The sequence below is a fragment of the Moschus berezovskii genome, chromosome 2 (genome assembly GCF_049115385.1).
Source record: "Moschus berezovskii isolate FMDL1 chromosome 2, NW_MosBer_1.0, whole genome shotgun sequence".
Classification (NCBI taxonomy): Eukaryota; Metazoa; Chordata; class Mammalia; order Artiodactyla; family Moschidae; genus Moschus; species Moschus berezovskii.
Window position 1 is genome coordinate 108,804,178 of NC_142461.1, and position 22,694 is coordinate 108,826,871.

General features: G+C 35.8%; 1 protein-coding gene across 1 annotated transcript in view; it reads right to left on the reverse strand.

Annotated features, from left to right (window-relative positions):
* SCN9A (sodium voltage-gated channel alpha subunit 9) overlaps positions 1 to 22,694 on the reverse strand; it is a 177,277-nt gene that overhangs the window by 49,642 nt on the left and 104,941 nt on the right. The window contains exons 14-17 of the mRNA XM_088829850.1: positions 21,922 to 22,160; positions 18,924 to 19,097; positions 17,807 to 18,163; positions 14,727 to 15,203 (exon numbers count right to left, since the gene is read on the reverse strand). Coding sequence (XP_088685976.1) covers positions 14,727 to 15,203; positions 17,807 to 18,163; positions 18,924 to 19,097; positions 21,922 to 22,160 — 1,247 coding nt within the window. The remainder of the gene's footprint in view (positions 1 to 14,726; positions 15,204 to 17,806; positions 18,164 to 18,923; positions 19,098 to 21,921; positions 22,161 to 22,694) is intronic.

Below are 22,694 nucleotides of genomic sequence, written 5' to 3' on the forward strand. Positions count from 1 at the left end.
CTCAATTATTCTTCATGCATTTCCTTTTGATTGCCTTGAAGGTGTGCTTTTTACAAAACTGCATTTAAGAAGAGATTCTGTTAAATATAGGTGTCATAAGAAGAAACTGCCCTAGGCTGGTTATTTACAAATTTGTTACTGACATTTCCTGAAACAGACATTCACATTGTAAGCCTATTTCATGCTAGTATGGATGCTCATTAATGTTAGTTGGTCATATTTTATCTTGAGAAGTTTGAAGGAGGATTGTCTAATAATTTGATAATCTGGCACTCAAAATCAAAAAACAGTATCAACATAGAGCAGCACTGCGGAAACACAGGAGTCAAAAAAAGCCTTATCCAAAGAGGATGGCTGGTGTTGGAAACATCCCAAAGATGTCACATTTAAAGTACATATTATAAGGCTGTTTGCTTCACACAACAAAAGAAAGATAATTCTTTGAATAGCACAGTCTAGAAGAGTTATCTCACCTGAGCATCAAATCAGAGAAACACAAGGAACAGGAAGAAGGTTGAAAGAAGCAAATCAAAAGGAAGGGATGGCCATAAAAGGACAAAAAACTATGGGAAGCATTAGTAATAAAAACGCTCCACTGTACTCAATAAGCAAGAAAGACTTTATTAGACTCAAAGACTTGATTAGATCCAGTATCACCCATCTTTTAGCTTTACAGCCTTGTTTTATAATTTATACATATAATGAAGTTTCTGAACCTACAGTGAGGAGTAAAATGGTAAAGTTTATAACAAAGGATCAAAGCACTTTTAGAGAATTCTATAGAAAGAATTCTATACTATGCTTTGTGTGACCAGAAGTCCAGTTTTCCAAGTTTACTATTCTATTACTGGATAACTTGAATTTAAAGCCAAAATATGCTCTCCTCTCTCTTGCAATTGAAAGGGCCCCTTTGTCCCCTCACCTTCTACAGAAATGCAAACACTACTTTCTTCAGCATTTTTAAAACTAGAGATTACCTATGATATTACCATTTGTATGTTTGTTTGTTTTTATCTTGAGAGTAATGATATTTTCTTTACATGATTTAATTTCTGGGCCCCTTAAAATCCCCAAATCCTCTCCTGGTCTCTCTGGAATTATGATTTCTCTCAAGATTATTTTTAAAAGATAATGCCCCAAGTTAAAAGAATATACCAGATCAGTTCAGTTCAGTTTACTAGCTCAGTTGTGTCTGACTCTTTGCAACTAGACATCATTCATCAGTGACACCAGATATCATTCATCAGTGGAAAATAAAATATTTTTTCCTCTCTGTGGTCTAAATTTTCATTTTGCTTCCATTTAGGTTGGTAGAAAATAGTTTATTTACTAATTAAATTCTATTCTCACATAGTTAAGTGTGGATCCCTAGCCTTGTACCAAGGCCACAGGATAAAAATCTCTGGAACTGACCAAGCCCCATGACAATATCGGTTGGCCTATTCCTCAGTTGGAAAGGAGTCAGAAAGAGAGACGATCACCCATTTGGGCGGAAGCTACTGGGGCACAGTGAGCAGTGGTGCCTTTGGAACACACCAGAGAGTAACCCTGGCCAGAATTCCTCAGCTGCTTCCACAGCCACTTGCCTGTTTGCAGAGAGTCCTTACGAGAAAGGAGAAGTGAGGAGGTGGGGGAAGAGACACCAAGTCCAAGTACAGGCCACCAAAAATGTGGTCTGTGTGTGGGTTGGAAAAGAATTGCCAGACATGAGGCAGAATGAGAGGAGAATAAAGTTTATTAGAGTGGGAGACACCATTAGAACAGCGGGCTGGCTCAAGGGAGAGCCGAACCCTTTTGCAGGCTAGCAGCCACTTTTTATAGTCTCAAGACAGAGAAAATTCCTACTAGAATGGTGGCATTGGGTGATTGGTTAGGATACTATGGGGTGGATAATAGGATGGGTATTTTACTTAATATGGGGTCAGGGAACTGGCCAGTTTAGATCCAGAGGCAAATGGAAACAGTTGCTATGGGGCTTGGTAGTTCCAGAGATTTTTATCCTGTGACCTCGGTACAGGGCTCTACACCTGTGACCTTGCAAAGGGCTCCACATTAAGGGCAACTAACCAGCACTTTCTAAAATAAAGGACAAGAAAACAGTTTTTCCTTTCCTAGTGTTTTGTTTATTGTTATTAGAGAAGCTGCATAGGCTTTTGGAGAACAGCTGTTGTTCATTCAGCAGGAAAACCACTTAACAGTTCCATCTCATGATCAAATGGTTTATAGTTTTAGATAATGGAGAAATAATGAGGTAAAATCTCAGTCACCACCAGGAAACTCAAAATAAAGCAAACACTTTACTAAAAGTTCTTTGTTTTCTTAAAATCTTGTACCTAGGGTAATTTCTGTCCAATTCATGACAATTTATGTGACTGAAAGATACGATCTTGCATATAAAAATAAACAAAAAAATTCAAGAAAGTTTGGTCATTTAAGAAGATTGGACTGGTTTTAGGCTTCTCAGCCAGATCCTACAGTTTCATCCACTTCTTTCTAATGGAAAATGGAATTCACCCTGGCATTCAAGGTCTTGAAAGGTAAAGCAACAATTGGTATTCAGGGGCTTTGTGCTATTTGCAGAGAATAGTATGTAAATAGTTGGAATGCAGTGGGTCAAATCAGAAAGAAAACCTTCAAAATTTTGGGAACAAATATTTAAACAGTTCTACTTTTGAGGCCTGCTAGAATACTTTAAGTTGGTAAATAAGGATTGGAACATAGGCAAACATGACAGCAAAATGTGAGGTAAAAGCACGTACTCTGTGACTTAAGATCACTACATATTATTAATAATAAAAAAAGAAATGAAGAAGAACACACTGCCTTCCTAAAACTATCCACTTGTAAGAAGGAAGGACAAGGAATGACAAATTCCAAGAATATAACAATTACCATTTTTAAAAATATCCAGGCTTTTAATATTGCAAGCACAATGTAAAAATAGAATTTGGCACAGATAAAAATATATTTTTTCTGCCAAAGAAAATATTTCAAGTCATTCTTTGCAACTGAGCCTTTGTTTATCTGGAGAATGACCATTCCTTAATATGCACCTCATGTTTTCTAATGTAGTTTGATAACAAGAAAAAAAGTAATAATAATTTAGGAATTAAGCACACATACACACATACATGCATATATATGTGTGTGTGTATATATATATTTCTAAAAATAGTTTTCTCAAAAATAGTGTTTTACCTATATAGATGCTATTGCATATGTATGTATCTTTACTTAGGTTCTAGGAGGAGGATGGACTATATTTTGGAGCAAAATAGTTTTCTAAGACAATACTGACTCCAAATAATCATCAATCTGAAATAGAAAAATATGTCTTTTACTTAGGAATTCCTTTAAAATTAACTGCAAGTAAACTAGAAGAAACTATATGCTTCTTTTTAAATTTGAAACTGAGCATCACTATTCCTAGAGTGTATCAACTTCAGGATGAAGTTTTGCTTTCATCATTTGAAATAGAAAACAATAATACAAACATTCTAACAATGACAAATAAATTAAAAATATGAACTCTATTAAGTATTTAAAAAAGCATGATTCCTATTAACATGGGTTTTTCCTTCCAGTTCAGTCATTCTACAAGCTATATTAAAATTAAAACAAGATATTATATCTGAATAGCATATTTTTATATGTGTTAGACATTAGTTATAGCAATTCATATTAATCTGTTTCTTATTTTAAGAAAGTGTTTTATGTCTTATTGACAGATTTAGTGTCCACTTCATAATATGTTCCACTTAAACTTTTTATCTTCTTGAGGCTACTCTGTATATCTATCTCCTTATGAGATAATCACATATATACACAGAAGATACCAAAATATGCATATGTTCAAGTCCCTTACATAAAAAGGTATAGTATTTACATATAGCTTATGTACATCCTTTATACTTTATATATCCCTTATAGTTTAAATTATCTCTAAATTACTTATGATAGCTAATACAATGTGAATGCTATGTAAACAGTTGTAAATACAATGGAAATGCATGTAAATACTTGCTGACATGCAGGTAATTCATGTTTTGCTGTTTGGACTTTTCTGGAATATTTTTGATCCCTAGTTGATTGAATCTGCACATGCAGAACCCATAGGTCCAGAGGGCCAAATGTACATAATCAGAAACTTATTCTCATCAGTGTATAAAATTGCTTCTGGAATCAAATTAATCATTTCAGGCATTTATAACTCATTCATTCATAGGCCCAGTAAATTATTAATTGATACATTTTACATATGTTTAAATAAAAATCAAATGTTAATTACTGAATCAGTAAGAGAATAAAGCCCTAGTTATCATTTTGGTTAAAACTATTTCAAAATATATGTAAAGTGTAGCCTAGAAGCTGGGTACTCTAGGTTTCTACATTTATACTCCGAAACTGCACAAGCCTCAATTTCCTTAACCTGTGAATAAGACTAGCACTAGAATGGTCCTTTCTTGTAACAAGATTTTTATGTTTATACTTAAAATAATACTCTCACAAAATTTTTCTTAATAAAATTTTAATTTACTGAATTTAATGTGACAATTTTAATTTTTCCCCCAGCTTTACTGAGATGTAACTGACATATAGCACTGTGTAAATTTAAAGCAAACAAGGTGATTAGATTACATGTATATGCTGTGAAATGTTTACCAAAATAAGGTTAGTTAACACATCCTTCACCTCACATAATCACCATTTTTGTTGTTGTTGTTATGGTGAGAATATTAAAACTCTACTCATCACAATAAACCTGACAAGTTAATATGATATTTATCTATACATATACAGTTGACCTTTGAACATCATGGGGATCAGGGCATGATTCTCCATGCACTATAACATCTGATTAAAACTTACAGTCAGCCCTCCACACTCATGGTTCCTCAGTATCCTCTGTTCCACAACTGTGGATTCAACCAACCATGGATCATGTGGTACCGTATTATTTACTATTGAAAAAAATAACTTTATAGGTCGAACCATGCAGTCCAAACCCCTGTTGTTCAAGGGTCAACCATATAGCTTAAATTAGGAGGGGAAGTTGATAGAGGTTTTTAAATTAAATGCTGCTTCAGTGGTTTCTGTTATATGCTATACCTTACTTTTATCATCTATCCAATAAAAATCTATAGCTCAAGCACTTGAAATCACCTAAGGACATAAGAGATATCAAGGGAGTCATCAAGATAATAACAAAAATAGAACTGCCCGTGACATGCTGTGATGTCAATTTATCTATAGCACAATTGTATATGTTTCTACTTTCTTGCAATGGGTCAGGCAGAGAGATTTTGTAGCTGAACAGCATGCATGACACTGAAAAAAAAATATCATATACATATGTATGAATTTTTTTTTAGGTAACCTGTGTAAAAGTGGTCACATATGTCTCTGCCTGGTTAAAAGCACAGAGCTGCATCCTTGATGGATCCAGTTTGTTTTTACCCCTGTGAGAAGTAAGAAAGTTAGGTACTGAGGTATGGAAGTGGAGCATGGTGGAAGAGCTTAATCAACTGATTTAAATGTTTAAAGTCACATACCTGTAAGTAGAAATTAGTTATATTTGACAATGCATGCTATATGCTAAACAGAAAGAAATATATTTGCAACACAGTAATAAAATTATGTATCATTCAACATAGATTGTAAAACAACGAACTAAACAGTTATATCATTTTGTTGTTTAGGAGATGAATTAAATACTGTAATTTCTGAAGGCAACCTTTTGCATTCTGTTTGCTCTTCAAAACAGACATTTTAAAGGAAGTGATCCTCAATTTTGGAGTGGGGTGAGAGTGACAGTATGTGGTTTTGGAAGCATGTCTAAAATTAGCATTGGTGATTTAATTTTGACATTTCAAACAATATTACATTAAAGGAATGTTTTCAAATTTATCAAAATATAACAATTAAGAAACCTTGATTTAAACATCAGACCAAAATTTCATTGTTTTCAGACACATGAACAAATCCAATAAAGAGGAAAAAATTTTAAACAGTTTAGAACCAATCTGCAAAAAAATGATCTAAGTGAAATTCTATAGGGGTATTCTGTTTTGTCTTTTTAAGAATCCATGCATAAAAGATAGGATCAAATATCAGCTCCCAAAGAAGTATAATTGAATATTGCCAAATCAAATGCATTTCTGGAAAAATTAATATATTTTCTAAAATGGAATAATGAGAAGAAATCTAAACTGCTTGCAACTGCCTCTTAGTGGAAAAAAACTTTACAAAAATCTTAGGAGAGACAGACCAGACCACAGTGTAATAAAACCACCATATAGTAAAAACACATAAAATATTGAACATAAACCACTATATAGTAAAAAACATAAACTACTCAACCTCAATGACTGCAAATATGTAAAATTTGTATCAAATCAATAAAAGGAAGCAATTTAATAACAAGTAAGCACACAAAGTTTCTCAAAACATGATGGCTTGCAGAAATTGAATACTGAATAGATGAATGGGTGGATGGATAAGTGAATAAGAGAATCAGATGAACAGGATGACTGTTTGTTCCTCTGCCTGGGGTTTCCATCTCTACCACATTCATACAAAAATATGATCTCCATTCTTTAATGTCTAGCTTAGGTGCCACTTCCTTTCATGTGCCTTCAACCTAATATAATCCGTGACTCAATGCATCCTCATTGGACTGGCTTCTCATTCTCTCATGCAATGTGCTTTGCTCTGCTTTGTGTTATATTATGAAGGTAGACTATAAGCTAATAAATTAGCACTAAGGAGGATTAGAAACAACATGAATCAGCAAATGCACAATACCATTATAACAGAAAATCTGACCCTGAATTGCAGCATTACAGGGCTATAACAGAGAATATATTCCTACTCATGCTTCTGCCTTTCCATGATATGTATTAGAGGTGGTTAAAGCCTGGAGTTCAAATTTAAAATGACTCCCCAAAACATCAGCAACTAACCTGCACTATTTATTAATCCTTTAGCATTTTAGTTATCTGTGAATATAGATTAATATCACCCTCTTTCCCAGGTTGCTGTAAGGAGGAAAGATATAGCGTATGTGAAAGTGGCTAATGTATGCATTCTCTCCTTGGTCTCTTTGGTGCTTGCTTTCATGGCCACTTCTCAAGTGCTTAGTTATTCACTTGTCCTCTTCCTCCTGTGGTCCCTGTATTGTAGTGGATACTGTGGTGCACTGCCCAGATCTGCCTTTCAAACAAGCTACTCATTCCTCCACTTCTAGGAGTGTTGGCAGCTGAAGGCTCACAGCTGAGTCCCTCTCTGGGAACTGAAATACAGAAGGGAGCTCCCTCACCCAAGGTCATAATCCCTTCCCTGGAAGAGTGGAGGGAGAACATGTATCCAGTGACTGATGGGTTCAGGGAACACAGGTCCTGAGCCCTTGCTTTGATTTGGGATTACTCCAAAGGGTCATACATACCAGCGATGTTTATGAAATCAGCTGAACCCTCTGCTACAACTGCAGAGCATGTCAGCTCCTCTCTCTGCCCAATCAACTTGCTTCCATCATTTCATACAGGTGTTAGGTATGTTTAACCTGAAAACACTACTCACAGTTGGTTTCCCAGGGAACCTTACCTAAAATTAACATACAAAATTCCAAGCTGTCTACAACTCTGAATTATCTTCTTAAAACCTGCAAATATCTACTGTTCACTATCACTTAGCTATCCTGTGAGTAGTGTACAATTAAGATGTCCCCAAATTAAACTGTCTCTCCCCACTCCCTTAATATTTCCCCCTGCATATTTTTAATAGCATCAATATCCATCCAGTCGTCTAAGCCAAAACTGTTTATTATGAATTACTTTGTATCTCCCAAAATATATGTTGAAATCCTAATGCCTGTTACCTTTGAATATGAACTTATGTGGAAATAGGGTCTCTGCAGATGTAGCCAAGTTAAGATGAGGTCACTGGGGTGGGCCCTAATCCAATATAATTAGTGTCCTTATAAAAAGAAAAGACAGGAAGAATCCCATGTGACAAAAGAAGCAGAGATCAGAGTGATGCAGCTGCTAGTCATGAAGGCTAAGGATGAAAGACCACCACCAAAAGCTAGGAAAAAGGAAGGGAGAATCCTTTTTAGAGTCCACAGAGAGAGCATGGCCCTGCTGACACATCAATTTCAGACTTAGAGCCTCCAGAACTATCAGAGATTACAGTTCTTGTTGTATAAAGCCCCAGGTCTGTGATACGCTGTTATGGCAGCCATAGAAAATGAATATGCCCTTTGAAACAGCTCACATTTCACATATCCAGACCCTCAGCCCTTATATTTTAGCTTGCAAGTGTCTTTCACTTACCCCACGTGTCACCATCACTCCCTGACCTTGAGCCTTCATCAAGTGTCCTTAGGATGGTTGCAACAACTTTGCATCCTCTCTGCTTCCTCACCTTTATTACACCCCCAAACAAACTTCCTTTAAAAGCAGAAGTCTGCTAACGACAAAGAATAACAAAACAAGACAAAGTTTCCCCTTTCTGTTAAATAAAAAGAAACCTACTTCAATCTCCAAATCACAGTAAGTCAAGTCACTATCAGGCTCCAATCGACCTCTGTCACCTACTACTTCCTATGTGGCCATCCTCTCATGTATTTAATGGGTGTTTTTGTATCTGGATGCTTCCACACAGGCTGGGCCCTTTACCTCTACCAGAAAAGTGTTTCTCTGTTCTTTTTTGTCTCTGTTTCCCTCCATTCCTCCCCTTCTCTCCCTACTTTCGCTCACATGATGAATTCTTTTTATCATAAAACATACTTCAACTGGCATCCCCATTGTGAAGTATTCCAATTTATTTTCAAGATTAGTCACACTATCCTTATCCTGCCTCAATATTTTTTCTAAAAAGCCTGTTTTAATTATTTTTATGTTTACTTATGGACCTAACAGAAGCAGAAGATATTAAGAAGAGGTGGCAAGAAAACACAGAAGAACTGTACAAAAAAGATCTTCATGACAAAGATAATCACGATGGCGTGATCACTCACCTAGAGCCAGACATCTTGGAATGTGAAGTCAAGTGGGCCTTAGAGAGCATCACTACGAACAAAGCTAGTGGAGGTGATGGAATTCCAATTTAGCTAATTCAAATCCTGAAAGATGATGCTGTGAAAGTGCTGCACTCAATTTACCAGCAAATTTGGAAAAGTCAGCATGGGCCACAGGACTGGAAAAGGTCAGTCTTCATTCCAATCCCAAAGAAAGGCAATGCCAAAGAATGCTCAAACTACTGCACAATTGCACTCAATTCACATGCTAGTAAAGTCATGCTCAAAATTCTCCAAGCCAGTCTTCAGCAATATGTGAACCGTGAACTTCCAGATGTTCAAGCAGGTTTTACAAAAGGCAGAGGCACCAGAGATCAAATTGCTAACATCCGCTGGATCATGGAGAAAGCAAGAGAGTTCCAGAAAAACATCTATTTCTGCTTCACTGATTATGCCAAAGCCTTTGACTGTGTGGATCACAATAAACTGTGGAACATTCTGAAAGAGATGGGAATATCAGACCACCTGACCTGCCTCTTGAGAAACCTGTATGCAGGTCAGGAAGCAACAGTTAGAACTGGACATGGAACAACAGACTGGTTCCAAATAGGAAAAGGAGTATGTCAAGGTTGTATATTGTCACCCTGCTTATTTAACTTCTATGCAGAGTACATCATGAGGAACGCTGGGCTGGAAGAAGCACAAGCTGGAATCAAGATTGCTGGGAGAAATATCAATAACCTCAGATATGCAGATGACACCACCCTTATGGCAGAAAGTGAAGAGGAACTCAAAAGCCTCTTGATGAAAGTGAAAGAGGAGAGTGAAAAGGTTGACTTGAAGTTCAACATTCAGAAAACAAAGATCATGGCATCTGGTCCCATCACTTCATGGCAAAAGATGGGGAAACAGTGGAAACAGTGTCAGACTTTATTTTTTGGGGCTCCAAAATCACTGCAGATGCTGATTGCAGCCAGGAAATTAAAGGACGCTTACTCCTTGGAAGGAAAGTTATGACCAACCTAGATAGCATACTAAAAAGCAGAGAGATTACTTTGCCAACCAAGGTCCACCTAGTCAAGACTATGGTTTTTCCCGTGGTCATGTATGGATGTGAGAGTTGGACTGTGAAGAAAGCTGATTGCTGAAGAATTGATGCTTTTGAACTGTGGTGCTGGAGAAGACTCTTGAGAGTCCCTTGGACTGCAAGAAGATCCAAACAGTCCATTCTAAAGGAGATCAATCCTGGGTGTTCATTGGAAGGACTGATGCTAAAGCTGAAGCTCCAATACTTTGGCCACCTCATGCGATGAGTTGACTCACTGGAAAAGACTCTGATGCTGGGAGGGATTGCAGGCAGGAGGAGACGGTGACGACAGAGAATGAGATGGCTGGATGGCATCATCGACTCGATGGACATGAGTTTGAGTGAACTCCGGGAGTTGGTGATGGACAGGGAGGCCTGGCGTGCTATGATTCATGGGGTCGCAAAGAGTTGGACACGACTGAGCGACTGAACTGAACTGATTTATAATTTCTGATTTCTGTGTGTGTTTTAACTCAAAGGCAGGAACCTAGCTTTACTCTTTACCACTTACAGCAACACCAGAAACCAAGAAGACTCTGAACCACATATCCTGAGGAAATGAGTACACTGCTGAAATCTTTCTAGAGTCCAGCAGGCATACGGCAACAAGCAGGTGCTTAGGAAATGGAGTTGAAAAAATGAATAGCCACAGTTAACAGAATATATACTCATGGATTCCTTTGCAATTTTTCTCTCACAATAATCCAAGTGAATGAGGGCTTTAGGGGGCCTTCACTTCCTTTAAGAACATAAATTTTGCATAACTGTTTTTGCAGTGTTTTAAATGACACTCCCTTTAAGGTGAGAAGTTTGCTTATGTAAAATTTGAAATTTTGATTGCTCTCCTTTCTCTAAGGACCTCAACTAGCTCCATCACAACTTGGAGACAGTTTCAAAACACTGAAGAACCACTGAGTAAAGCTAAGCATTTGCATTTGGCTACAGGAAGAATGAATGGGCGATCTTTCTGTGAGGATGTTTTCCTTTCTGCTGAGTACACAAGATGAGCAAATTGACTTAAGAAAGCATTGATAATACATTTGTCAACAGAGCATTAAAGAAGATTTAGGGTTTTAGATTCATAGCTACCAGCATCTCTTAAAGCTGTCAGAATTTATTCCAAAAACCACATAAGACTGTTATGATTTAAAATATTTGGAGACATAAAATAGATAAATGTTATCCCCTGAAATTTACACACACATTCAAAATTAACATCACAAGTCTATAATTAACATCACAAGTCTATAAACTGGCTATTTTTCTTTCATCTTTGAAGCAAAAAAGGAAGTAATCTGTAATAACTGAAAACAAAAGGATGTCTCTTTAACCCTCTAAGAAAGAGCTCTCCAATAAAAAAAAAACTAATTTAGTTTTTTACAACTTTAAATTTTGAGATTTGGCACAATTTAAAAACAGAAAAAAAAAGAACTACACTTCTTAAGAACTTAATTAAGCCAGATGCTAATCACATTGAATTATTGCCCCTGGGTGAAAAAAATTTTTTTTTCTCTAAGCAACTATTAGCACAATGCCTGGAACATAGTAGATCTCAATAAATATTTATTGAATCAATGGATGCATTTCATGCTTCATTTGAGGCTCATAATAATGAAGCACTTCAATTCTAATGGTGAAAATCTGCAGTGTGTTAATGTTTGCCAAGGGCTTGGATGTCTGCAGTGCACCCCAGGAGGAGACTGATTCTGAGGGTGGCCATCAGTTCAGTGTGTATTCCGAGAAGCAGCTACAGGAGCCTTATTCTCATGGGTCCCTAGAGATGACAGCATGTCTTTCTTGATTCTGAGACAGACTCATCCTCAGAGAAATGCTGGTGTTCTAATGCCAATTATTGACTCAAAACTCTTTAAGATATTTTACTGAACACCTTACTTGAACTCATCTCTGGTCATTTCCTGGTAAGGTATTTGATGACAAAATATTTTGCCTTCATTCTGGAGTGTATATATCTGTCTATCAGAAGAAGAAAACTTGTCTATCTGAGAGCTGATGCTAGAAGAGGGCATGAGAAAAAAAAAAAAAAAGGATGCTAGGTCATAAAAGAGAGGGTGGATTTGTTTTCTGGATGGGGAAGGGAAAAGTAGGAAAGGTCAGAGATTTTATTTCCCCCTGTTCAAAATGCAGATTCTTAAACAGACAAATGAAAATATCCCCAGCCCTTGAATAAAGAAAACGAATTTTCAGAAACCTGGATCAAGACAAGCCAGAGATGAATTTAGATTCACTTATGCCCACCAATCGATCACAGGCTGGCAAGGATTCTGAGAGTGCATCCAGACTTACGCAGAGAGAATTTGCAGGATACAGCCCAGAACAGGCATTTGTAACAAGCTCCTACACTTGTCTTTACCCATAAAAATTTAGCCTGTGGCAAATAGCTGATAAGAGTGCATACATGACTACTCAATTTCATATCCATGGTAATTGTTAATTGGGCACTTATTTTTCAGCAAGCACTTGTTTGTTTATCCAAATGATGTAACCTTTATTATAACTCTATTTTGCATATCAGTAAACTAGAAAAAAAATAACCAGAGGATTTTGTAAACTGCTAAAACAATGGAGAGAGTAAATATTAAGGCTAGGATCTAAGGCAAGAATTGTATCTCCAGAGGCTGCCTTCTTCACCGTACCCCAGGTAGTGCTTAAGACTTAAATAACTGACATATATTCAGCTGGGCATTATTTTCTATCGGATAATCATGATTTGCCTTTTTGGGAAAAGTTCATCAAGAATTATTTCAAAGATGAAAATATAGAAAAGATACAAAGGAGGGAATAAGCAGTTAAAAAACTGGGAACTCAATGGAAGCTGAAGATTAGGGGAATTAGAGTAGAGAGCTTAGCCTGAAATAACGTAGAAACACTTCAGGTAAATAAGGAAATGTGAATTTCTTTTAGTGTTCCGAATTGAAAAATAAAACCAACAAGTCATAACTAGAAATATTTAAATCACAAGACACTGGAGAGGAAGACTCTAGATGCAGGTTGTTACAGTTGTAAGTGCTTAATACTGCATAACAAATTTCCTATAGATCTTGAAATTTCATTACTTCTCAAGTCCAGTATATAGTCAAGCAGGTTTGAATACACTCGGTGACACACTTTTGAGATAAGTCATGGACAATGTCTTATGAAGAAGGACAAAATTTCAAAGCCCATAATTTAAAATCTGAATTTTTAGAGGCTAATAATGGTGATGAATACAATAATAAACACAATACCTAACATCTGTTTAGGGCTTACCAACTCAAATACTATGCAAATAACAAAAAAACTAGTTTATGTGTTTTTAATTATGACCTATAAGGTAGCCTCAAGCTCCTGAATATTATGCCATACATTTCCATTTCTATGAAATAGAAAAAATGATTTTATCTCAAGAAGTTATGACTACAATGTCATAAAAAACTCAATGATAATTAAGAACATTAAGTTACCATCAAATGGTCTTTGAATAACACAGTTTAAGTGCACTAAATTTCATGCTTTTTAGGTTTAGGAAAGGTTTATGGGACAGGTGGCAGAGTAACTTTATGAATGGTTAAAATAGTCTATTTCAGTACCAAATAACTTATAGACAAAATCATTAATTATACAAGACAGCTGGATATTATGTCATCCCAACCTCCTCTGCATACCACAGGATATGTAAATTCTTCAGAAGCATGGCTCAGTATCCCAGGGGAAACAAACCGGGTATGAACCCCGTTAGGAATGTGAGTTTTATCCCTGAAAGGGACAAAGACAGGAGAATAAAGGCAGACTATGCACATCAAGACTGGGGCTTCATTTTGCTATGCCTTGAATGAGTTTCATAGCTGCAGATAAAGTTGCTTTCTCTTACCGGCTTTATGCAGTGCTATATGGGACAGGTCTATTAGATTCCCTTTAAAACGTTATAGGGACACAGGGCTGTGTCTTACAGGACGTACTCAGGATTTTGACTGAAAAGGAGATCCCAAGCAAAATCACGCAGGTTGTGAGCATATGTGGCCCAGAAGAAAACTGGCTTGGTTCAGGTGTAGGAGCCCCAGGGTGAGGACTAGATGACACAGCTAGTCAGTTGGTTGAGGCCATGATATGAAGGCTTTTGCATACAGTGTACAATTCAAATCGATCTTGGGGATCAAGGGTACTTCAAAGGAGTGATGTGATTAGGCTTGGAATTGAGTAAAATTAATCAAACAAATGGATTAGAGTAGATGGCAGAGATATCAGTGGGGACACGTGGTGGAAATGGCTTAGGCAAGCAGAGGGCAAAGGCAAAGGTGATGGAGAAGAGCTGTGGATTCAACAGACACTATTAAAGGAGACTGCATATGACTTTACAGTTGATGACAAATGGAATAAGGAAAGGAAGACTTGAATATTCCCATACTTTCAAATCTAGCTAAATAAGATTATATTAGTTATTAAGACCCAGTAGGTAAAACCTTACCACATGAACCTTTAGGAAGTTACCATAGAAATTCACATATACACAAATTACCTATTAGTATGCATATTAGAAAAGAACTCATGACAGCAAAAATCTGAAATTTTAACTCATAGCATGATAATTAATAACATGAAGCAATATGTGTAAAAAAACAATCTTACCCCTTTGCTGTATTCGCTATCTGAATCACTGCTAAGTTCCTCAGTGTTCATAATTTCCAAATCAGATTCCCCAGGTGCAATTGGCACTGTCACTGTGAGGCTGGGATTATGAATAAATGACTGACCATCACTTTCTTCCATTAAGTATTTGTCCATGCTGTTTCCAACACCACCGGTTTTATCTTTTTCTTTGTGGAAATTGTGATCCTTGCTCATTTCAGCAAGTGTGCGGTTAGAGATGTAGTTTTCCTTTTTACAATTTAGATCTTCTGTTTGTCTTATCTCTTTGGAAATCTTTGGCTTTTTGGAAAATGCTTTTAGAACAAACTCACGTAAGGTTTGTTTCACATAATCTATTCCCTTCTTAATTCTGGCCACTGCAATCTGGAGGTTGTTCGCATCAGTGTCTTCTTCAATTGCTGTAAGATTGTCTGAACTAAATGAGCTCAGTAATAAAGCAAGAAATAGGTTGAGGACCTATGCCAGGTGGAGAACAGGGTGTGGAGAAACAGGGAGACGAGAAATAAAAAAGAAAATAAGTACAGCTTTCTGAAATACAGGCCAAAATCCAAACCAGCAATGAAGAGCTCTATACTTCTTCATCCATAGATAAGAACAAGGGATGGGGCAGCAGAGGAGAAGCTAGACTTCTCATCAGTCTCCCTGTGTGTGAGCTTCTGTGAACGCTGGAGCAGAGGTCAGCCCGACCCTCAAAGGGCCAGCATGAGGAGCAAAGAGAATGCTCCCTCACCATTACCGTGATGTCATTCCTGAACTCATTTCTACAGCAGAAAACCTGTGTCCAAATTCCCTTTTATGAGCCTAAAATGCCCTCTTAACATTTGCCTTTACTTAATATTTGTTACCTGTGAGAAACAAGTAGAACAAGAAAATTGTGACTAGTGTCTGTTGTGCTGAAGGTAACTTAAGCCAAGACCTGCGTTTACTTTTCCCAGAAGATAAACTTCACTTATTGCAATAAGTGGAACATATAATGCTTTCAGAGTTCCTGTAATAAAATATTCTGTCCAAGAATTGTGCCAGCTTGCAACTTAATGAGACTTTTAAAGCAAAGAAAAAGATCTCCCCATTGAACCCAATTCAAATGAGATAATGGCATTATGATTGGGTGGGTCAATCATTTTGGCCCTGGAAAGATTATAAAAGATTATAAAACAGGTAAGGATAACTCCTATCCTTGAAGCAAAATTTTGTGTGCAAAACCACTTCTGTTTTCCTCCTAGAGGTATGGGTACAAGTAAACTGAATATTATTTTTTAAAAAAATTCTCACAGAGGCCTCAAAATATGTAAATGATATTTTAAAAATATTTTATATAAAAAAGGATAATTGAAAAACCCTTTCATGTAAGTCTCTTCATGGCCAGAAACATCTACTTCATATTTAAACAATCAAAATTATACCAAACCGAGGAAAAAAGACTCACCACTAATTTGGTCACACCTAGAACAATTTCTCAGAAATGTAAATAGAAAAGCACAAGCAAAAAAATGTCTGTTAATATATCAGGCTTAAGAGAAGAATCTGAGATGGAGGGGAAAGAGAAAATCACAGAAATCAATTTGATGAATCATTAAGAAATTTTGAGACTATTTTCCTGTTGGTCTTCATTGTCAATAAAAAAATACATTTCACTATAAAATATATGTTTGTTGATATGTGTGTGTTCTAATAGGAATGGTGATGACAAACCAAGGGCTCATTTTCCCTTTAGTTTCCTTAATCAACACAAATGTTAATAGATTTTTTCCCTTCAAATTTGTAATTAGATTTAGCTTTTCCAGCTTTATTGAGATATAATTATCATATTACATTGTATAAGTTTAAAGTGTACAACATGGTTTGATGAGCATATAGATGGCAAAATGATTACCACCATAGTGTCAAGGAACACCTCCATCATGTCTCATAATTACCATTATTTTTTTGCAGTGAGAACATATATGTCTACTTCTTACCAACTATCACGTTGGCATGGGGCTACAAGGATAAAAAAAAATCTAGCAACTTGTTTTCAAGTCAATGGGAAGTGAAGGTACTAACCATATGGCTGTTACCATAGACAACCATTCTTGATGAGCAGTCTGACGACAGGCTGACCAACTACATCAAATGAACATGACGGCTTTGAAAACTAAATTGAGTCACTGAAAAGCATTTTATCCCAATTTTCTCCTGCCTCTAAGCTTGAAAATTCCCACCAACAGGTAGGTATAAGATAGAAGGAAACAGAAGGCACACAAGCTAAGAAAACACTAATGGAGAAGTAGATCACTTGTAAAAGAGATGCTATAGAGTAGTGGTGGGCAAACTTTTTCTGTAAAAGGGCCAGGTGGTAAATTATTTAGGCTTTTTAGGACCGAGGATCTCTGTCTATGTAGAGTAAAACAGCCACAGACAACATGAAAATGAATAAGCATATCTATTTTCAATAAATTTTGCTTGTGGAAACTATAATTTGAATTTCATTTAATTTCTCTGTGTCAAAAAAAATTTTTCTTTATATTTTTAAACTATTTTAAAATGTAGAAAAATTTTAGCTTTGTAGGAATCATACAAAAACAGGCAGTGTGCAGGATTTGGCCCTTGGGCCATATAGTTTGCTGATATTTGTTATAGATGCTAGTCTTATATATGACTATAATGCAGCAGGACTAGGCCTTCCATTTGCCTTGTTCCATTATAAATTCATTTCGTTATTATTAATTTAATCATATTCTGTTTATTAGCATAGTTTCATGTTTGAATCAACATTTAAGAGATATGAAAACCATGGATTAATTCATATGACATTACTATCAAAATGAAAGAAGTAGAAAAATGAAAACTTTCCATTAAAATAAATATTGTGAAAGCTATAAATAAGCATTATCTGGCAGAGAAATTAAGACAATAATTCATTATCTTTTCTGTTCTTCACTGGGTTAAAATAGTCAATATCCTATTACAATTAATGGTTTAGACCTAATTAATTCTATAATTATAAAAATAAATGATTATATCACCATATAATAATTTTCTATGGAGAATTTTAAATGTATGAACAGGTGATTACATACCACCAGGTTTCCAATGACCATGACCATCATGTAAACAATAAGGCACATGGCTTGACCAGCGACCTCCATGCAGTCCCACATGGTCTCTATCCACTCTCCACACAGCACCCGGAACACAATCAGGAAGGAGTGGAAGAAGTCATTCATGTGCCAGCGTGGGAGTTTGCAGTCTTCATTGATCTTGCAAACACATTCTTTGTAGCTCTTACCAAAGAGCTGCATGCCGACCACAGCAAAAATGAAGACGATGATGGCCAACACCAAGGTTAGGTTTCCCAGAGCCCCCACTGAATTGCCAATGATCTTGATCAGCATGTTCAGTGTTGGCCAAGATTTTGCTAACTTGAAAACTCGGAGCTAAGAGTAAACACAAAACTTATTATTAGCTTTTATGAAAAAGTTCTCAATGTTTCCAGTCTTGAATTTTGTTCCAAAATTTAATTCTAAAATGTTATCATTACCTAGTTAAAATCAATTATTTTTATTATTAATTTTTAATCTACTGTCAATATTCATGTTATTTTGTTATATTTGCCACTATACAATTACTACACATATTTTAAAAGAACTGTAATTTTAGTTCAGGACAGATATAGAAATCTCTTATCACAGTATCAGATATTATATCCTTTAGAATTGGTCATTTATCCTTAATTCTATTTTCTGATACTTTCATAATTTTTTTCCATGCCGACATAAGGAGAAAGTTCAATATATTAGAAGGAAAAGGATTAAAAAGTCATTATTTTTTAAAATATTTTTGACATCAGACAATTTTGAGGGGATAAGCTTTATGAAATCCACAAAGTTATGAACATATTATAATGATTGAAATTCTACAAACCATAAGCTTCTTATTGTGATATAAATTACTACCCTATCATTATGCTAGCATATACAACTGAATATGTCTTCAAGATCCCAAAATTAAAACATCCAAATATTGTTGAGCTCTTCAAGAGCATTTGCTACTGAAGGAACTTCATTTTACTAGCTACTGAGATGTAATCCTATATTTTGAATCACATCTCCAAAAGTTAAAAAAAAGTAGTAATGTAAAACCAAAGAAACATCCCTTTATATACAGAATATAAAGTCAAGGTTGGTCTATATTTACCAGTCTGAATGATCGTAGAACTGACAATCCTTCCACATCTGATAGAAAAAGTTCCACTAAGCTTAAGGTGACAATAAGACTATCAAAAATATTCCATCCTACTTGGAAATACTCATATGGATCCATGGCAATTAGTTTTAAAACCATTTCAGCTGCAAAGATGCCAGTAAAGACCTACATGACAAGCAAAATATATTTCTAGTATTATTAAAAGGTATGAAAGCAATCTAATGATGATAATGATTATTTGTGTAGCACTTATTGTGTTTCAGACAACGTGCTTTATAAAGATACTTCATAAATATATATTATTATTCCATTTAATCCTATAAACCAACTCTTGAGAATTCCTTGGACTTCAAGGAGATCCAACCAGTCCATCCTAAAGGAGATCAGTCCTAGGTGTTCATTGGAAGGACTGACGGTGAAGCTGAAACTCCAATACTTTGGCCACCTCATGTGAAGAGTTGATTCACTGGAAAAGACTCTGATGCTGGGAGGGATTGGGGGCAGGAGGAGAAGGGGACAACGGAAGAAGAGATGGCTGGATGGCATCACCGATTTGATGGACATGAGTTTGAGTGAACTCCGGGAGTTAGTGGTGGACAGGGAGGCCTGGCGTGCTGTGATTCATGGGGTCGCAAAGAGTCAGACACGACTGAGCGGCTGAACTGAACTGAACTGAAACCAACTATCATTATTCCAATAGCTATAAGCATTGAAGAGTTAAGAAGCTCTATCAGTTTTCATCACCTTTATAGAGCATTTTAGAAGAGCACTCTAAAATCTCTGATACAGAAAACCTTTGAAAATTAAGATAGGCACTCTTTGTAAAAACACTTATTAAATAACTTATGTCAACAAGTTATTCTGGAACATAGTAAAAAGGAAACGTATTGATACTGAAATTTTGAGCCAGTCTTTTTTTTGGTTTGACCGCTCTTAGAGTAATAAGGAATACGCTGAAGTAAGATTTCCAAAGTGAAAATGTTAGTCACTTAGTCATGTCTGATTCTTCGTGACCTAATGGACAGGCTCCTCTGTCCATGGAATTCTCCAGGCAAGAATACTGGGGTGGGTAGCATTCCCTTTTCCAGGGGATCTTCCCAACCCAGGGGCTGAACTCAGGGCTCCTGCATTGCAGGCAAATGCTTTATCCTCTGAGCCACCAGTGAAGCCCCAAAGATTTCCAAAGCTTTGACACAAAAGTACATCACAAAATATCATTAATTTATGACATGGCATCAAAAGGACTCAATTACAAAGGCAACAGCAAAAGTCTTTTACAAATCACTTGGGTACAATTTGATTCAAAGAAACTGTGCAAAGGAGGTTCAAAGGGAAATGGTTAGGTCTATAACTGTGAGTCATCTGTAAAATAATACATCATCAAGAAGACTAGCAGGGAGCACCCAGACTTGGGACTGTAGTTATAGACAAGAAACATGATGAATCATTTTTGGATTCACAGTGATACAGACAACTCAGTGAGAAGGTACTGGTTTTCATTATCTGACCTCTACCAACAATTAGAAACTAGATGGTCCTGCCCTTTTGCAATTAGGAATAGAAAGAAGAATGCTAACTCAGGGCACGTGAGTTTAAACATCTTGCCTTGGAACATGTGTAAGAAATTTTGGAAAGAAGACCAACTCAGAAACACTCTTTGACTTCAAATATCAATTGATTTGGGACCATGGCAAAAGCAAAATTATCTTATACAGACATTTTGCAAAGACATCCAGAGTTATTCATTATTGATGAAGAGTATACACTGGGACCTTTTGGTTGTGAAATAGAACTTCTGCCTGGTTATGCAGATTGCTGGAAACTAGCACTTTCTGTTTGCCATAAGGCATTAATTGAGTGTGATCACCACTGCCCATTTAAGTGATCACTCTGGCATCAACTTTCCTAACAGAATCCTATATCTTCCTGAAGCTTATAGATCCCTTCTAGGCTGCTGTTATTTCTTCTGTGTCCAGTTTAATCAATTTGACTTCTAAATATTCTTGTTCTTAAGGCTTCTTTCTGCTGATTCATTTAAAGCATGATGATTATATAAGACAGATAATTAATAAGGAGCTACTGTGTAGCACAGGGAACTCTGCCTAATACTCCATTATGACCTATATGGGAAAAGAATCTAACAAAGAGTGGATATACGTTATGTGTATAACTGATTCACTTTGCTGTAAAGCAGAAACTAACACAATATTGTAAACCAACTATACTCCAACAAAAATTTAAAAAAAAAGAAAGCATGATGATTACGATGATGATGGTGATGACTGATGAAAACAGGTTTAAGTACTTACTATATGCCTGGCTAATAAGTAGAAAGTCTTCATTCTTCTCAACAAATATTAATAAATAAGCATTAATTTTATTTATATATTTAATATAAATAAAGCATCATTGTTATATTAAAAATAATGTATTATTTTATAAAGAAAGCAGTATTATTACATAAATGAGAAAGTGAAAGATTATAGATATTAAAACTTTTTCCCAAGGTCATACAACCAGTAGGAGGCAAAACTAGGACTCAAACTAAGGACTTTGGGATTCCAAAGGCCTGAATCCTTTACCTATATGTCAAAACAAAGTATCCATAGTTTTTCTGAAAACTTGTAGGGTATGTACTCACAAATAAGCTGCAATATAATTATAAAATGGGTAAGAAAGTATCAAGTTTTCAAAGTGTTGCTGCTAACAGTCATGCCTGTCAGAAAACAAACACACATTTACTCCCAAGGTGGTGACCCATTATGGAGATAATACTGTTATTCATAGATCTCAATATGCCTGCAGGATTACTTTAACATAGTGTTTATCACCAGAAACTTGTCTCTGTACAATGATTCACATTGTGAATTCTGAGCATGCATAACTACCTAGCTAAATATCCATCTGACTTAAAAAAAAAAAAAGGAGTGATAATCATGACAACCAAAGAGAGACGTTCTGGGTACATAAAACACATTAATAGACTTACCAAATTTCCCACAATGAGCACATTTTTGAATTCCTCAGTCATTGGGTGATGTTCCATAGCCATGAACATCGTGTTTAAAACTATGCAAATGGTAATAGCAAGATCTACAAAAGGATCCATTACAATAAAATAGATAAATTTTTTAAATTTTATCCAATATGGAGAGCAATTCCAGATCAAGAATGTGTGTGCAAATCTGTACCACCAAGGTGGACATTTCTGTCTGGACTCCTCTAGTTCTGGAAGAAAAAACCACAGAGAACACCAAGTTAATTATTAGCATATTATATATTTTATTCCTAACCAGATACACATCAGCAGTACACTTTAACATTGAAACAAGTTTTCTGCTTTATAATTTATAAGTTTAACAATATCCTTTCTATTAAAGCATAGCATATAACATAAAAATCTTATATCATGCATTCATTCATTAGATCAATCATATGAAGAAGGCAGTGAAATTAATGAATGAGAGCATATATGGGTACCTCTGAGAGAAACAAGCACTTAACATATGATGTTAAACAAAACAATTGATGTTTTCTTAATTCAGATAATGTATATATTTAAGACAAATGTATATAAACCAATATATATACATATATACACACATCCCAATATATACATTCCCCTATGCCCTGAATCCCACTACAATAATAACACATTTCAATTCTCTCCAGGAAAAGCTTTTGCCAGCTCACAGGTGAAAGTAATCCCAGGACCAAAAGACAAGAAATAATTTATAGAGCTATTCACGCAATAGGTAGCAC